The sequence below is a fragment of the Dysidea avara genome, chromosome 6 (genome assembly GCF_963678975.1).
Source record: "Dysidea avara chromosome 6, odDysAvar1.4, whole genome shotgun sequence".
Classification (NCBI taxonomy): Eukaryota; Metazoa; Porifera; class Demospongiae; order Dictyoceratida; family Dysideidae; genus Dysidea; species Dysidea avara.
Window position 1 is genome coordinate 15,329,831 of NC_089277.1, and position 19,519 is coordinate 15,349,349.

Sequence of the window (19,519 nt, forward strand, 5' to 3'; positions counted from 1 at the left end):
ACATAGTGAGTATGATGGCTTTAACTTGTATCAGATATGGTGGCATATAGATTGTGTTAAAATATTATGAGTAAGGAATACTAAGGATATTGCCTCAAGATATTGTTTGCAATTTTGCAGTAGCACAGAGGTAAAGTTTGCCATTGCTCTATTGGAGATTTTTCAAGTACACATGTGAGTGAGCAGGAAAAGCCATATGGTTTTGAGTTTCTGACTGTCATGTGATGTGTGTGGGGTCCATACAGTGGAGCAGTGTTCTAGAATGGGACAAACATAAGACTTGTAACATTCTATCTTAACTGATGGAGGACAACTTTTTGCAAAAGAGCTCTTGCTCTGTAAGTGACATGATCAGACCAAGTAAGGTAATTCTATAACTCCAAGGGTATGTAAAACATTTAATTTGGTGACCATTTAGTCCATATAAGTATAGCTATGGGGGGGCTAGATATAGCTATGGGGGGGGGGGGGGGGGGGGGGCTAGAGTCCCTCCACTCTTATTTTAGAGGGGACTTGGCCCTCCACTTTAAATATTGAGATATTCCATAAAGCAGTCATCTATAGAGCACTCACATACTCTAATAAAATATTTTACAATAACGGTTATTTGAAATTGCTACCAAATTCAATCTCACAAGGCAAATTTCCTGTCATGCCCCAGACCCCTCTAAATAGAGCATGCTTCACATACTGGCTATGCAAATTGCATCAACCAATTTCCATCTTTTCTTACCCCTCACCTTAAATTTTGTTACTACACCCCTGCATGGTTTAGGTTATACTGTGATGTGAGGGGATACCTCTTGAGAGATACGTGGAGATACTCACATTTTCCAGCCAGTATACCACTGCATGGATTAGTACATTTAGATCAAGGCTGTATAATAACATGCATGCTTTACACTTGAGTTGACTTAATGAGTATTTGCATTAGTGTTCTATTTTTTTCCTGCAAGCATGCATGTGATCCCTAAACATGCAGCAGATTGATAACTCTATACTGCGCATGCATACCTATTTGGTATGAACAAGCCGGCACATACATACAGCATACATAGTTATGGAGCTATAGAGATAGGGACAGATGATAGACAGAGGCAGTATCCTGCGTGTTTATGCTAAATGAGAAAATGATAATGAGTCATATATACTCAGATTATATTGTCATGTTGTGATGTTTAGCAGATAGGAGATGTCATGTTTAGCAGATAGCTATTAATGTTGTTTGCAGCAGATAGCTATTAATGTTGTTTAGAGAAAGAGACAGAAAGTAGCTATCAGGCCCTACACCGCCCCATAGAGATAGCGCCAATATCTGAAGAAGATCTTATTCTTTAATTAACCAGGTTTTTTTTCACAATCCTTAGAACACAGCATCATTGCTATAATATAGGCAGCTTGGTAAATTTTTCTTATTCAATTTGTTGTCAATGTATTTCTGTACAAATGTAGATAATGTACATGTAGTAATGGCAGTGGTAGCAACTGTAGCTATAGTAGTTTGCATGCCATCATTGATGATGAAAATAATGACATACATGCAGAAACTAAGTTGTGGTGTCCTTGGGCTCATGTGACCGCAACATGGAAACCGTAAGGTGGGTGTGTCAAGGAGAGAAATTACAGTAAAAAACAAAACAAACTAACAACAAACAAACAAACAAACAACATTTAAAGAAAAATCCTATGTTTCCACAGCACCACAATTCCTCACCAGAAATACTCTTCTAGCAGTATTAGATACTCCAGCAGCTAATCTTTCTACATTGAGACCTTGAAAATACTGTACTATATACACAGTGAGAACAGGGATGATTGTAGATAATGTCTTATTTCGATGGTATCATAGTTCCTAATCTGTCCAGTTCAGATAAAATCTGTCAGTAATCTTCCTTGATCTCTTTCAGATTCCAAATGTTGGATGGAGTCTAAAAGACACGTCAACTTCAATAGAACAACTGCATGTATTAGTAGATTAGATTCATTGTAATCACAATGTCAGGATGGTATAAAGCATTACAATAAGTGATGGAGGGATGGTTGCATGCCTGAGGAGACACATTAGCATACATTCCTGGTAAATCAGCACAAATATGAATGGTTTGTGATTCAGCCAAAAGACCAGAGAGATTGGAAGCTATACAATACAAAACTTGACCGTGTCTGTAAGTAAAACAGCCTTTATCAATCCCCCAAAACATGAGTTGTGATGCCTGGGACATCAACCGTGGCTACACAGAAAGCACTTCACATCATACTGAATATGCCATCACTGCAGATTTACTGGTGTGGGGAGGGTATCAGAAGCAGCTCACAGGATCAAATGAAAGGTGACCAGGGTGACACCCCAACTAAAGTCTGTCTGGTCCGTAAAATAGACATTCCCTTTTACAGCAAGATTCCAAACACACATTGTAAGTTTACACTGAACAGACAAAGTGTCCACCTTGAGTGCTCATCAGCCACTAGCTAGCAGTTTCTTTGACAGCAGATAAAGAGGGCAAGCCATGAACATGAAAACTGTGAACTAGCCTTAGATAAAAGTTGATAATCAGATGCTTGGGTCTGTATTGAAACGATAAGCATCCCCCAGATAAACCTGCAGCCCCGGCCTACTGAACTGCTGGAGTTTGGGGTCTCCAGATGTGCTGATGCAAGATAGAAAACTTAGCTTAGTCCGGCTCTCTGGACGCCACTGAAATACTTGGACAGCAGACACCACCACACCAGGATAGTAAAGAAGTGTCCTGAGTGGCACATCTAAGAAGTCAGAATGGCCACACATCAGTCTAGGAAGTCAGTTATACTATTGATTATCTGTTGTAAATGTAAATGATTTTCAAGCTAAATTATACATGCACGCACACTTATAAATAATAATAATAAGGGACCTACCATAATTTTCAGTCTTTATGCAAGCATACAAAGAGTACTCATTTTTCTAACCCCCCAGGCTCCCTCCTTCACAAAGCATACTGTATAAATGTTGATACTATGTACAGTATATACACAATGATTATTCATCATTTTATAAGCGTACGTGTGATTTAACTCCCTCCCCCCTAGCGTACTCTTTGTACTCTTGCGTAAAGGCTGAAAATAATGGATGACCCCTAACTGAGGTACATTTGTGCATTTATAAAACAACACATAAATATAAACTTCATAGTCATGACGTAATTGCTAATTTTGGCGCCGGAAATGGCAGAGACTGTCAAGAGTGGCTTCACGAATATACAAATCGTTTTACTAGTTGATTTACTTATAAAAAAAGGTCGGTCACAGCTCTATGCTTTCAGTAGTATAAGTAGCGATCACTGGCGCGACGTCGATCTGTAGCTACGGTACACAGAGTTGAAGGATGGATACAAATCTAGTCAATAACATACTGAGACGATTACACGCTTTGTTTAGAAGTTGCCTCAACTTTCAATCGATCTCTCCCCAACTTCGACAACACAATCTACTAACGGATCACGAGTGGCAAGTGATTAAAAACAAGGACAGTCACGAAGATCAAGTGGACGAATTCCTTCAGTATCTACCTCACAAAGGAAAGGACTGTTTGAACCAGCTAATCGAGTGTCTAGAACTGTCATTGGATCATGCTGGACACAAAGATCTACTGCAGGGATTGAAAAAGGAAGTCAATTTACCTAATGGTGGTCATGAGGTATGTAGTGTATAATAAACTAGCCATATGCCTTCCGGGCATATACTTCAGTAGAGTGGCTGTGGTAATTAAGAGTCACTTAGGTTAAAAGCATCGCTATCACCTAATACAGTGAGCCCAATATTTCACACTACTTGTAGGGAAAGGTGTAGCTAACAAAATTTACTTACCATGTATTGGGCATTTGACTTTTCACTGAAGTCATGTAAGTGTTGGTAATATGAGTGAGTCACTATGTTCATAAGGTCACCATTTCATGTCGAATTATGGTAAATGTTACAGAAACATTTGCAGGAACTCTAGATTGTCAAAACACCTTAGTACGTACACTTCATATCTTTATCCTGCTTACTACATGGTAAGGGGCACAGGTAGCTAATCTGTAATGGTATTAGTGACATAGTTTAAAATCCTGTGTAACCTCTTAATTGGATTTGTGGTTAGCTTATAATCACTTTATATGTTGATCTAAAGTGGTAGCATCCATTAAATTTATTTCTAGCTATGTGACCCACAATACCCCCTGACCCATAATACCAGCATCTACTCTACTTACTATGATAATCAGTAGCTTTTGTTATGTAATTGGGAGCTTTATACTAGTATTGATAACGTGTAGGCCAGGACGGTAGCTAGCTATGTAGTTTATCTATCATTATTTGCTTGCCCTCCAGACATGCAATAGGTAAGAAATGCTGCATCGTAATAAAATTATTTCTTTCCTTGACATTAAAAAAAAAACATTCAGTTCAACATTAGCAACAAGACTTTTTTTTCTATTGTAAACATATCAATGAGTGGCTAAGTGATGGGATTGCAATTTCAAGAGTGCTAATTAACTGCTGAAATTAGTAATAAAAATAACTCACAGGCCGTGGCAGTAATGAGTTAAAGAGCAGAAACAGGGCATATATCCAACCCACTGTACTAAATCTGTTAATCTTTAAACAGGTCAATTTGTACACAAATAACACATTTGGGGATTGCCCTTATTTGGTAGGTTTCGCTGTACATTTTATTAGGTCTCTACAGACAGTTACAGTGTTAAATTGCATACATAAAAGTTGTGAAGCAGATTGTTTTTTTTTTATGTATGGAGGAAAGTTTTGTATTCAGAAATATTTTTAGCCATTTTAGTTTGTGTAAATGGCTAGTGAGTTTTGTAGCTGAGAAGTGATCTATGAAATTACGAAACTTTCCACTTTGAAATGTTCACATATACGGTACATAACAAGTATTACTAACACTATATAATGTAGTTCTTTGGAGTAGTTTATATTTTAATACATTATGTATGACGGCTTGGGCATTTAGTTCGTTTGTTGGGTCTGAAACCACAATTGACAGCTCTTGAGGTGTTGACATGGCTGACATGTGTCACTCCACTAGATCGCTTTAATCGTAATAGGTTCCCATTGTTTTCCATTCTTTGCTATGTCATAGTTACCTATATACAGTCATATGTAGTGTTTTTTATAGAACTTTGTGCAAAATTTTCCACGCATGTGGTCAGTGGTGTGTAGGTACGTACAGTAGCAAGGGTGCTGTTTGGGAAACACTTTTATGCACAAGGTGAAAACTGTTGGCAGGAGTTAATCAGGTGTTTAGCATTTTAATAGCTAGACCTAGCCAACTATACTGTTGAAAGGCTAAGCATGCAGTGTATGCACTGTGTGAGTAATGTTTATATTATTTGCCTCATTACTTCATTGGTGTGAAGCATGTTAAACAATCACAACTTTTACCTCCCTGTGAATACTGAATTATTTCGTATGGGTGTTTTGGCACAGTAGTATTCTTTTTGACATTATTTGTGATGAATGTGAACAAGCTAAACTGAAGATGTTTCTATTATATAACAATTATCCCAGTGTAAATATATGATGTAGCTCTATGTACATTGCGGGTGTACTAGTAACTAAACAACATATGTGTAGATTATATTTAAAACATTTAATATAATTTGTGTAAGTTCAAATTATTTTCAAGGGACCTATAATTTTGCCGTATAGCCTGAATATTTTTGAGGTTGAGCAATGTTATGAAAATTTCCCAGATTTGAAAACAATCCCAAATGTAGATGGTCTAAAATATTTCAAGGATAAAAGTTTCACTGTTACACCCCAAAACCTTCAATCAGTGAAAACATTTTCTCCTTGAAATAGTTAGGTTTATTATGGTGTTTCACAGAATTTGTTGTGGTTTTAATTTACATGACAAATTTTGCAGTTAGCTACTTTATAAAAGAAACCATATATACAGTCAATCCGCAAAATAATCTCCCTTATTTAAAAAGTGTAGCTTAATGAATTGTTTAGCCAGCACATGTTTTATGGCTTGTACTAATTGGTTACATTTTGTCTTCTACAACCGAAAACAATTTCCTCTTATAAAATTGATAACAATTTATTTTGTCAAGTATCCTGAATGAATAATCTGGATATCCTGTAGAAGGTGACCCCACCTGGGATGGTATATTTAGCGGAATGGCGGAAATGGTGGAATTGGCGGAAACAGCAGAATCATCATTTACAGATTATGGACAGCCTTTGAAGTGCATGGTTTTTATAACACTGATTTTGTTCCTTCTTACAGCTTAACATCACCTGTGACAATCAATTCTCAGAGTGTAGTCATATCTCAACCCTCACACTCCATATTTTGAAGCACATGTTACTAGAAACGCCTTCAAGGGGGGTGCTTACAATTGAAAAAATCTGTAAACACCACTCCAAGAAAATAGAGTATGGCCACCCGAGACTAGGCCTGACCATTCAACACCAGTTGTTCTGCATTTCAAAATGTCACATAAGTTAAAGAACAATCTAAGAATTGATTGCCACATATGATGGTAAGCTGCAAGAAGACAGAAAATCGGCACTACGAAGACCATGCTATGTAACTGTATTTATATAACAGTGAGTAGCTAACTGGTAGTGGGTGTTCTAGGCTTTCCATAATATGTATATGATGATTCTGCTGTTTCCGCCAATTCCGCCGTTTCCGCCATTCCGCTAAATATACCATCCCATTTAAGATACAAGCCATACATTGTGTAAACATAATACATTACATTTTCACATACATGAGATACATCTCCATTACATTCACAATGGATATAGATGAGGTCACTGACTTGTAATATGTACAGAATGCATTTTGTACTGAATGGGTGTATCTACATAGTGATGCATGGTGATTACAAAATATTATTCTGAACACTCACACATACACACACACACGCACACATACATACACACACACGCACACACATACATACACACACGCACATACCACATCACACACACACACACACACACACACACACATACACACACACATCCAGGCAACCTATAGTATACCTGTATCAGTTCTATTTTCTAGTAGAATTCTTATTATGGTGTATGTTACAAGTTAAGAGATGATTATAGCCATAAATCTTACAATAGAAAGATTATGTTTCCCCATTATTGTTTAAAACCCATACTTGTGGTCACTTGACTGAAGTCACAGTAATGCCACAAGTTTAAAAATTTTCCTTGCTAATATAATTTTGAGAAAGTTATCTCACCTAGTTACCACCTCATTATGGTGACCATGTCAAGTAGGTCCCAAACATAGCTAAGGTGTACTTCATGACCTCATTAAATAGGACCACAGTGATCATGTCAAGTACAGGTAGGTAGCTCTCAAACATTACTACAATGCACTTCATTACCACCTCCTTATTAATGATCACAATATAGCTAAGGTGTGCTTCATGATCCTATACTTTTACTTCATGAGTGCCTAAATAATTGTTTCATTCATAATTACTATACATAGCACTTTTAATAAAGTATGTTTACCTGTAGCTGTTTCATGTATGTGTTATCAGTACAAAAAGTTTATGATAAAATGTACTTTTTTATTTGTAGGACGAATTTGACCAACATGTTAGTGCAATCAGCAACTTTTACTTACAGCAAAAAGAAACAATAGCTAACTTAAATAAACACATAGAAAAGCAAGATGCTACAATCAAACAACTACAGTTGGACTATGATAACCATGCTACACAGATTACACAGCTTAATGACACTGTGTCTGACCAAAAGAGCCAAATAGAACATTTAAGCACGCAGCTAAGAGAAAAAGACAGATGGCTAAGCAGTCCCAAATATAATAGTAGTATTGCAAGTTTTGAATCTGCAGAAGTTTCATCACCTGGAAATGACTCAGCAAAAGCCAGTATGTTAAGTGTTGATGATTCCTATGGTCCTCCACCCTCTTTGATACATGATGACAGTTGGTACTATCCTGATTCCGAGAAAGATTTAGGTTTATCACCACCAAGCAATAAGGTAATTCTAAGTATATAAGCATACTTAAATAAGTGTCTTGTAAATCCACACAGCATGAACAGGCTACTCGGCATCATTCAATAGAAGACAGATTGAAAGATTATAATGATAAATCTGTTCGCTATCGTGAAATGTGTGAACATCTAAAAGAAGAAAAAGAAGAACTTAAACAGGCTAAACAAAATTTAGAACAAGAGGTGCATCAATTACGAGAACAACTTGATGCGGTATCAATTGCAAGCCATGGTAGTACTTTAGCTGCAAGCCTACGCAAACCCTACAGTCTGTCTGACTCCAGTCTCACTTCCAAAGAAAAAGAAAAAGACTCCCAAACTGTAAGTACACTTAATTGTGTGTGTGTATGTGTGTGTGTCTGTGTCTGTGTGTGTGTGTGTGTGTGTGTGTGTGTGTGTGTGTGTGTGTGTGTGTGTGTGTGTGTGTGTGTGTGTGAGTATATGTGTGTGTGCGAGTATATGTGTGTGTGCATAAATGTCTTAGAAGAATACACACGCATGTACGGTACCTTCACCAATTCAGGATATGTAAGCTATGTATATCCCAAATACAAGCCATACACTGTGTAAACATAATACATTACATTTTCATGTACATGAGATACCAAGTAGAGCTCTATTACATTCAAAATTGAATGGATATAGATTTCAGTAATGTAGATTAAATTCAGCAAGAAAGCCAAAGCATATGTTGTATAGCGGTTTGCCTAGTATATGATAAAGGCTAAAATGTTGTTAGCTCTGTTTTCCGCTGTTTACAAACTTGTAAGGATTTAGTGGTATGCAATCACCTAGCTGGTCACTGTAAAGTGCTAATAATAATAATAATAATAGATGGCTATATATTCATTTGTTATATTTGAACCACATCCCATATAACACGGTTACGTTTATGGTTACGTTCATTTTGTAATTGTTTCCTGTACAGAAGCCAATTAATATGACCACACAGCCAACACAATACATTAGAAGGGGAATAGTATAGTTACTTATTTCCCCCCTTCTGTCTATATATACCATATTGTAGTGTAAGAGCAACTGCTATGTTTAAGTGTCTATAAACAAAATTAATTATGTAACTCTGTGAGGCCTCGCTGCATACTGTATATGTAATATTTACCATCAGTATTTCACTTACTTTTGGTTGGTCATTCTGTCAGGGCAATATTGTTAAATGATAATAATATATTCCAGAAGGAGAGATCACAGTCTGAAAGGATGGCTGAAAAGACAGTTGAACCAACTGTTATCGGTCGAATAACATCCTACATTAAGGTGAATAGTGTACACTTGGATGTGTACCTGTATTATGCATCTCACTCCAACAGAATCCAATAAAGAGGAGCTCCAGATTTATAGCACCAGAAGAATATGCTAATTTTGAGGTTACTATGTCTGTTTCTATGTGTGCCTTGAACATAAAAATTCCAATGTTGTTGTTTTGATCTGTAACCCATTTCATATAGGGAAACAATTACACTGTAAACCACTGCATGGGGGATCACAGGGATTTTTAGGGGATCACCTATGATAAAATCTGAAAGGATTCTAATCATGTGACTGATTTTAAACTGTTAAAAGATCTAGTGTGCCAACATATACTGGCAGGTCTTACAACACACAGGTGTATGCACTACATTCTTACTTTACAGCCTGTATGTATGGTAAGTAATGGATAAAAAGTGAAACATGTAGTGGAATAATCCTGTTGGAGTAAACTACTAGCAACAATGAGAAGCACAAAAGCCAACAGCATTAAGTTTTAGAACAACCCTGGACAATAACAGCCACATGCATAAAACATATTGACTTGGACCCTCTCAATAGGCATGAATTTTATTATAATGGTGGTAGATGTGTGAAGCTCTATCTATGTTAAAATATTTAGACACATCATCTGAAAAAGGACAGTATCTGTATCGAAACTTCCTAGTCCAATACTGTCTATTATAGGATCACATATAGCAAACACAGTGCAACACACATAAGCTACTAAGCTACTATATTTACATGTTAAGCTACTATATTTAAGCTACTATATTTAAGCTACTATATTTAAGCTACTATATTTACATGTTAAGCTACTATATTTAAGCTACTATATTTAAGCTACTATATTTACATGTTAAGCTACTATATTTACATGTTCAACTTGTTTCAGGTGCCTGTTGCTATACCCGTTGAAGATTATTTAAACCCAGTCTACCAAGGATGGCTAACAAAAGAAGGTACATAGCTATAAGTTACATTGTGTACTGTATAGGTCGCTTTACCTGATGTGTACATGGAAAAGCACCATACTTTGGATAATTATTATGAGCATAGATACTGTATACTGACCCCATGTACATGATAGCAAATGGAGCGGCTCACCTAATAGTCCTATAGACACACTCCATGTCTGTTGAACCGTAAGCATTTGGTACCTTTGTCAGTCTTTAGAAAGTGTCTCAAGCATTCTGGCTGTTTTGAGGAAGGTTTACAACAGTTCTAGTAGGATGCTGAGATTAAATAGGTTCACTACTGACTTTCTAACTGGAAATTTGTCAAGAAATAGCCGTACACACGAGTGGCAAATTTAGTCCACTTGTACTACCTAACTGGATTAGTCTATGAAGCGCCTGCCCTGACTAAACAGTAGTCCAAGGTCTGCAGCTTTGTATGACAAAGTAGTCAAGTCAACACTCTGTTTTTCCTCATAAGGCGATATTACAGCTTTTGTACAATGTCGCTTTGAATAAGACATGAACCCACAATGATAGTGCTGTGGCTACTTCTCACGCATAACTACAGGCCTTGAACTACTGGTTAAATGAAACAGGTGCCTCATAGACTAATCCAGTGAGGCAATACAAACGGACAAAACTTGCCACTTACGGCCATATCTTCCAGTCTGAGTTGGAAAATCACACAAGAGGAGAGCTACTGGGAACTCAGCAACTTTCATCAACCATTTAAAACCTTCTTCAGAACAGTCAGAATACTTGAGACATTTCTAAAGAGTGACAAAGGTTCTTAAGATTCATACAGGATGTGTCTCTACAGGATTATTGGTATTTCCAATGGGGGTTAGTGTATCTATGTAGTGAGCGTTTATGCTTGAGTGCACTTGCTGAAAGATTATTGGAGGTTGCATATAACAATGTTACTTATTAGGTGTGTCTAGGATGCTAGGATGAAGTTTGCATGCATCATGGCCTTATAAAATACACAATTGTGACCCAGTCTGGGAAAACTTGGCTTATCGCCAATTTGAAATATCGAGAGAAACGCTGGTTTTTAAGTATTTAGTGTGTTGTAGCTCGCCAATGGTTGAAGCTATGTGTACCCAATTTTCGCACGTTTTACACCAATTCCTTACCTTCCACAGCATCCACTGTGCAAGTAGCCAACAACTAGGTTTCCTGCCATTATGTAGTGTGTTTACACTAGCAGTTGGGCACGGTACAGCACGGCACGGTACACTTAATTTTGCTAGTGTAAATGGGTATTGATCCGAGCCAAACTGTTATGTGCTGGGCTCACCTGGCCCTGCTACTTCAACTGTGCTGGCTCGGTACGGCACGGCACAGTAGACAAATTGAAACAAACCTTGCTATATCCTTGGCTGCTGTACGTAAATACGATGGCTTCTACCATGGCCAAATGTGAAACAAAGTCCAGTTACCACATTCGACTTGAAATGAGCTGTCCATCGAGCAGTAGCCACTGATATTGTCCCTCAAACGGATTGCTGGTAACTTGTATGACAGCAACAGCTTGAAACGAGCTTGAAACGACGAGGACATCTCGTAGGACGATACTTTAGCCATCACGTGCTTATGTATAAACTTGTCCAGCACGGTTATTTCCTTACCAATGTAAACGCGCACTTAAAACGTAGCGTACCATACCATGCTGTACTGTACCGAGCTGGAGCTACTAGTGTAAGCACACTAATAGATAGTTTTTAAACCGAGGTTGACTGTATCAGGCGAGCTGGAAAATGGGTGGGAGTCAGGGGGGGCCTGGAAGGCTGCAATATGGTGTTCAAAAATTGAAAAGGAAGGCGTAGGGATGAATTAGGCCAAGTTTTGGGCCATTGAGGTCTCAAAATTGGCTAAAATGAAAGGAAATTCACAGCAGAGGTACTTATTCAACACCACAGAGCTGTACAACCACATACAGTCATCTCCAGGCTGACCAGAGCTCCATTAATGCCCCACGCCGCACATACAGATTGCCACTGGGTTTGGGAAAAGCAGCCAGCAAAACCAGACCACCCAAGTCTAGGTGATTTTGATTGTGGAATTAGATAGTTTATTCATGTAGCTTTGTTTCCTGGGTGAAAAATCAAATCTGCTGACATGGGCGATAAGACCGGTTTTCTCACAATTTATAATTCTCTTCCTAAAATATTTTTAAAAGCTTTGTAGCATTGTTGTCAATGCATGACTATGTTGCTGCTTAATCATGTATGCATGACATAGTAAGGTGCTTGTTGCTTTAGTTTATACATGCCTTGCTTGCATTACAAATAATGTACATATTAGGTGATGAAGCAAATAAACATTCTAGAAAATTTCTGTAGTGTGTAGATTTGCATGTATGCTAAATTCTGTATAGTTTATATACCTTTGATATAAATGTTATTTTACCATCTTATTAGGTGGTATAAAGAAGAATTGGAAAAAGAGGTGGTGTGTTCTGTCATCATGTTTCTTCTTTTACTTTGAAAGGAAAGAGGTATATACAGAATATAGTAGCAATTATAATTTCCAGCCATTGGTTTGTTGTGACTTGAGCATTTATTTCACAGTCATTATTGACTCACAAAATACAGCTGTCTTTGGTAATATAAGATATTGAACTTGAATAAATGAAATGTAGACTGCAAATCATTATGGTACTCTGATGAAGCAATGTGCCTTATGTAGTAAATGTTTGACACTCTGAATGAGCATACATCACATTTGTAGTAGTTGAAATCCCATAGAGGGTTCGGATTTGAAATTGGTGTGTGTGTGTGTGTGTGTGTGTGGGGGGGGGTGCTTCCCTTGAACTTCTTACATAAAAATAATGCAACAAAATGTTCCCTTTGGCAGCAACATTAAAAGGTGCTGTTTGTGCATCTAAGCCTACACACTGCTGTTATGAAACATATAGACACTACAAAGCTAATTGTAATAATATCTAATCTTAACTTCCAGATAGCGTAATGGTGGTCAACTTTAATTTTCTAGCACATTGGTGTACCGTAGTTGGCTAAACTTTCTTCTGTGCATACACACATTATTCTTGGTGCTCTCCAGTTGAAGGTCAACAATCAATGAAGTAACTTCAGATGTCTTGACTCTTGTCTCCAATATATTTGAGACACTACATGTCCAAAACATAAACATTTGTAATGTAAATATACATCAATTATTAAACAGTTTGTGCTAACCTGACACAACCACTCAAGTTTATTGCATCTGCTGTCTCACATCTGTCCCACCATTTCCCTCCATGCATCATGTGCGCAATTGATCATGTAATGCATTTCTTGACCTATTGTGATGTGACCCTCAAGCTCACCCCTCGAGAGTAGTGCAAGTGGCTACTGGAGAGTTCCAGGGCTGTAAGTTTAGTGTTTTTAAGTTTCTGCCTCTGAAAATGGGGGTTCATTCAAACCATCTGAACCCCCTGGTTACACCCTTGCAAATTATCCCTTATATTTAGTTAATTAACATTTTACTGTTGATCAGGATACTTGGAATCCAAATATGCAGGTTCCACAATATAGTACGTATAATGATTGTTATGTTAGAGTAGTTTGAATTTCTATACATCAAACATTTGTGAAATATTAGAAGTAGCATCTGCAGCATTTTGTTATGTGTTTGTTTACATCTCATATAGGACTTTGACACAGAGAGAAAAAAGCCAATAGGAATTCTACCACTTTCTAAAGACATGGAAGTTGTTGATTGCAGAGAAGTATGTACTAAATTTCGATATATTACAGTGTTCCCTAGATTATCCAACTCCCTTGGGACCAAGACATGTTCAGATAATCAAAACTTTCAGATAATCAAAGCCCGTTCGTTTATATACACAGCTCTATTCAAATACTCTAATAGAACATACAACTTAGACAAATACTCTAATAGAGCAGTCATTTCTACTGTTTGGATAAATTACCAAGTGTTCAGATAATATATAAACAACTACTTTTAGTCTATGCTCTCACTGCTATTGTCACTATAATCGCACCACTGTGTAACTACAATATTGCTAATGTATAAGCAATGTCTGCCTTGGCCATCATCACAAGTGGCATGGCATACTGATGTATGCCTGAAATTTAATTGTTTGTGTCTACAACCATGTGTCTATACCCTGTGCATACACACAAAGGTTCACTACTATTACTTTGAGTTCAGTATGTATGGTCAGAATATTAGTTCATTATTAAGTCAGTTTGTTGGTGAGAAAGTTGAACTTATTGTTAATATTTTATAGTTTCTGTCTTTATGCCAGAAATCAACTATATGTGTAGTTCATGCATGTACACATACAATGAGAACCTAGCATCCATGGCCATGATTTCTGTTACCTAATAGGTAATAGCAAAAGTAAACAAGAGTATTGAAAAGCATATTAACCTGTGATAAACGATTGTGTAAAATAACATTTGCTTAGTTGCAATTAGTGGTTGTTGTATTTAGACAACCGTATGCACATAAGGTGTAGCTAGGACCCAACACAACTCCAGTACTCCAGCTCACTCAAAAGATTAGAAAGTGCTAAATTAATAAGCATGTTTCTGGGATACTTTTCACAGTGCCAGAACACCAACATTTCCCTCAAATGCTATCATATTTTTACTAGGTTTAGAGGCCAGGCAAACAAAGACATATTGCCATGTACACATTTCAAATTATCATTTTGTGTATTTTGATTGCATATCCTCCAAAATTTGTTGAACATATGTGTACTGTGATCTCATTGTACTTGTGATGTACTGTACATTTTGATTGACGAGTTTTGTGTGTTATCTGTATCCATAGAATCTATTTGAAATATGCAATAAATCAAGAGCTAATATGAAAAGCTGCAAACTTGATAAAACCACGGCTGCATATGTTCAAGGTATGTATGTGATCCATTTGTCTGGCTAAACAGCTAATTACATTTTTAATGCTGTGTTCAGTCACTGCACTATCACATACATAAGGCAACATTGCCAATGTGCAATAAACAAAGAATATATTAATAGCACAAACGTTGACTATACAGTACAACATGCTAAATGGTTGGATTCGTATATGCCATACTAGCAACTCCTTTGTAGATTGCACATTGTATCTGTCTACCAGCTGTAATGAGTGGTATAGCTACCATCAGTGATGAAAAGGAGGACACTGACCTCTAGTTTTCTGCTGCATAAAATGATATCGCAATAAACTGTATAGAGGCTTAATAGGGTGTTAACACCTGACAGCACAGCGGTTGTATAATTACTTCCACGAGGCTGAAATGTACACATGCTATTAGAACTTGAGTCTTAGGTTTGTTGAAGCAATGTGCATGAACATGTTGTCATAGGTAAGAAATAAGAGTAGTAGATAATGAAGTGTATAGTGCATATTGATTGGGCAAGCTATAATTTGTGTGGACGCAAGGATTTTGACACTGTTTAAGGTGATAGAAGAGTCCCACAACATTTTAATCGATTAATGAATGAATGTATATTGTTCGTTCTTCCTTATTGTAGCATTGTTTTTGTAGGCCAAAAATAGCCATTTTATTCTTGTTAAAACCAACATGCATGATGCCCAAATGGTGTTCATAGCTCCAACAAGCCATATACTGTTCTTGTGTAAGATTCATGGGGAACAAGTCACCAGCAGCCAAACTGTATAATCATTTGTAGAAGACATGCCATTACACGTTTTGCCCCATGGAAAAAAAATCGAGTTGCAGTTACGCATTTTACCGTGATGTATAAGTCATTGCTTTACATCTAGTGGATCAACAATATAATAAAGCATTCAAGAGTGTCTTGCCTAGTAAATTCTTCTGGCCACACACACACATACACACACACATGCTGCAGGAGTGATTTCAGCTATTTATGTATCATTCGTAAGGCATGCACAATCCTCCCATAGCCAGATACAACTCATTATTTATACTTGCATAGCCAATAAGCTTCTCAATCTATAAACATGAAACAAAACAACAATGGAGGGTTGATTATTCAAACCCAAATGTTTAATTCTCCAAACACCAAAGTGATTGCTGAATTAGGGTATTTTGTCAACAAGTGTATGCTTATTTAGAGTAATTGAACAAAGTTCTAAATATGAAATCAATGGATGCTTGATTTTACGTACAGCACTATTCAGTTATACGAATATCCATCCTTCGGATAATCGACTCTCCATTGTATATATGTGTAGGATGCATCCATGTGGTTTATTATATCATGTATATTATCATAATTGTTTATTTTAGGAAACCATACAGTTTACAACTTGCAAGCACCTTCAGATGATTTTAAGAAGAAATGGATTGAAGTTTTTCAGTTAGTATTCAAAAACCTTAATACCGAATAGCATGAAACGCTTTTTTATTTTCATATCATATTTATTGTAGATATGTCCACTAACTTGGTAGGATAGCTAATGCATTATGTTTATAATCCCGCACAAGTAAATATACTCTATCTACACCAAACCTATATATATCCAGACACTATATATACAGGTTCTCCACTAGAGCTGGGCAATAGTAAAAAATGTCGAGTATCGTGATATTAATTTTCAAATCGTATCATGATATTTAGCCTCTACACTATTGTGATGGATGTAACACTTCTAAATGACTACTAAGTAGTTCTATTCATGAACCATATTCTTGCCTTTTCACAAGAAAGGAGCGGTGTAAACAATGTATAAATTAGCAAGTTTGTTCACAAAATTCTCAATTGTACAAGCAGCTGACTACTGATCTGTCATTAGACATTTAGATACTATTGTGGACTACTGATCTGTCATTTAGATACTATTGTGATACGTATCGTTATCATGATATGTTCATTACTATCGATCACCTTGTAAACATTTTGCTATCGCCCACCTCTATTCTCCACATATCTTTTGTAATTCAAACACTATACCTAGCTACTATAACAACTATAGATTCATGCAGGACAAGGGTGGTGGTGGTGGTGGTGGTTCATTTCTTTACTGTTTGACTTCACTTCATCCTGAGATGCTCCATTTGTAATGCTGTGTAACAGCAAAGCATATACAGTTGATTGCAGAAGTATTGAAATTAAATATATGTGTGTATTAGGAGTCACTTAATCTAAAAGCATTACTATCACCTAATAATGTGACCCTAATTAAGTTTTTGTACTGCAAAGGTGTAACCATAAACTACACTATCCTAAGATTCCAAAAACAATTATCTTTTCTCTAAAGCACTATAAGTGTTACTATTATGAGTCACATGTGAGTATAAGGTATATCCAATTATGGTAAATGTTATGAAAATATTTACAGACTCTCATAATCAAAACACTATAGTTCAGCATTCCAATATATAGTTTAAAAGACTATATATGTTATCTCTTAACTGGATTTGTGGTTAGCTTATGATCACTGTTGATCTGAGGTGGTATACATTATTATTCATTTCTTCCTAAATCTGCAGGATTTACCCACTGAACATATTTTTTAAGCTATGCAACCCTTAATATCCCTTGACCCATAATACCAGCATGTATACCTTATGCCGTACTGTGAGTGTTTCTGTAAAGCTCCTTGTGAGTAAATTTTGTTGTCCTTGCCACAGATTCAACAGCAATTGAACATATATGGCTTATTATGAGGTACCTTTCCTACACAATTTCTGAAAATTCTTGTTGTAGCTAGTTACAAGGTTACAATCATTCATGCATAATTTCTTATTATGTCATTTCCATAAAACCAATTCTTATTTCATGTTTAAGTATTTTAGTATAATGCCATTTACTGATGCAGTCTTGGCTTTATAAACACACTAGTATTGGTACCTACCCTATGTGCAGGACTGTCTCCGCATTAAATGTTTTAATGCCAGAAACAGAGACCTAAACACCTGTAACTACGTAGCTGAGCATGTTACTTTTTAAAACATGAGATTTTCTTATGTCATGCATCCTGCAAATACGCTGAAATTAATGATACAAAACACCTTGAAGTTGTTTGTCTATGGTTTTTGATAGGAATATATAGCTCAATTTTGCAGTGAGTCTTCCCTACCAGTGCCTTCAAGCAAAAGCATTGGCACCTGCTTTCCATGCAGGACATGTACACTGCAACTAATGTAACAATAACACATTGGGAACTAAGCATATCAGCAGAGGCGTAGCCAGAACCCGGGCCACCCAAGCATTAATAATTTGATATATTCTAATAGAGCAGTCACAGTATTCAGGGAAGTAGTGTAGCAAGCTACATTTATATGTATAGTTATAAATAAGGAAAATAGCTAGTTGGTGGGAGCAAGTAGTAGTAGTAGTAGTTATCTTTTTTTTGGTCTGCACCTTACAGCTAGGCCCTGGCATCACCCCTGAATATCAATGTCCTATATTGCTGTGTGGTATGCATGTTGATAGTGCTTTAAAGCGCATGATCCTTATGCTATCTTTTCACTATGTATAGTGAAATAATGTACATGCAGCATTAGGCCCTTGGATTTCACATCTTTTTTCACCCTGGCCTTTTTGGGGGCCGCACTCTTTTTATACAGCTTGGCTGTTTTGGTTTAGATATATATATATATATATATATATATGTACCGCTTTCACACCTCAGATCAAAGGAAAGCCAGTACATGTATATCACATATTGCACTGGTTCAGAAAAGTCAACGAGACATTGCACACCTAATAGGAGTGCACACTATATCGAGAAATCATTAGATTTCTTTGATGTTATACTTTATCTCTCTTCTCATATATAGGGAAGAAAGCAAGCTGTGATTGTGGGTTTGAATTTTGCCAAACAAGCTATGATTGTGGGATTCAATTTTAATACATCAACAATAGTTTGTTTTTTGCTTTTGTAAATGTGGTGATTAAAGTAACATAATTAACACTAGTCTCTTAAGATCGAGAATCAAACTACTGTTTGATATATAATTGGATCCCACAATCACAGTTTGTTTGGCAAAATTCAATCCCACAATCACACCCTACTTGGTTCCCTATATAAGAGAAGGGTATAGCAATTAAACATTTTGCCATTTAGGCAAGTCTGCATGCTAAAGTAGAACATATTAGTTGTACCACAGGCACTTGTGCTTTACCTGTATATACGCACTCATGCCCATGGTATAATTATTACATATATACCATGCATAGCTATTAGGAAAAATTTTCCACCACCGATGCCTTCAATACAAAATTTTCTTAGCTACATTTTGCATTGTCTTTTAAACTTCCTTCCACACATGCAATACATAGTTATTATGAG

General features: G+C 36.6%; 1 protein-coding gene across 2 annotated transcripts; it reads left to right on the plus strand.

Moving 5' to 3' along the window:
- The first annotated feature begins 3,198 nt into the window (after positions 1-3,198).
- On the plus strand, positions 3,199-16,653 carry LOC136257797 (kinesin heavy chain-like). 2 transcript variants are annotated; one of them, XM_066051108.1, is made up of 10 exons: positions 3,199-3,673; positions 7,591-8,016; positions 8,070-8,351; positions 9,228-9,305; positions 9,359-9,415; positions 10,192-10,258; positions 12,679-12,755; positions 13,911-13,988; positions 15,062-15,143; positions 16,512-16,653. In XM_066051108.1, exons 1-10 carry the CDS (start codon positions 3,362-3,364, stop codon positions 16,610-16,612), a joined length of 1,560 nt encoding a protein of 519 aa, XP_065907180.1. In that variant the 5' UTR covers positions 3,199-3,361; the 3' UTR covers positions 16,613-16,653. The 2 variants fall into 2 exon arrangements, with proteins under 2 accessions (XP_065907180.1, XP_065907179.1); XM_066051107.1 differs by having other exon boundaries at positions 3,200-3,673; positions 9,225-9,305.
- Positions 16,654-19,519: the final 2,866 nt, after the last annotated feature.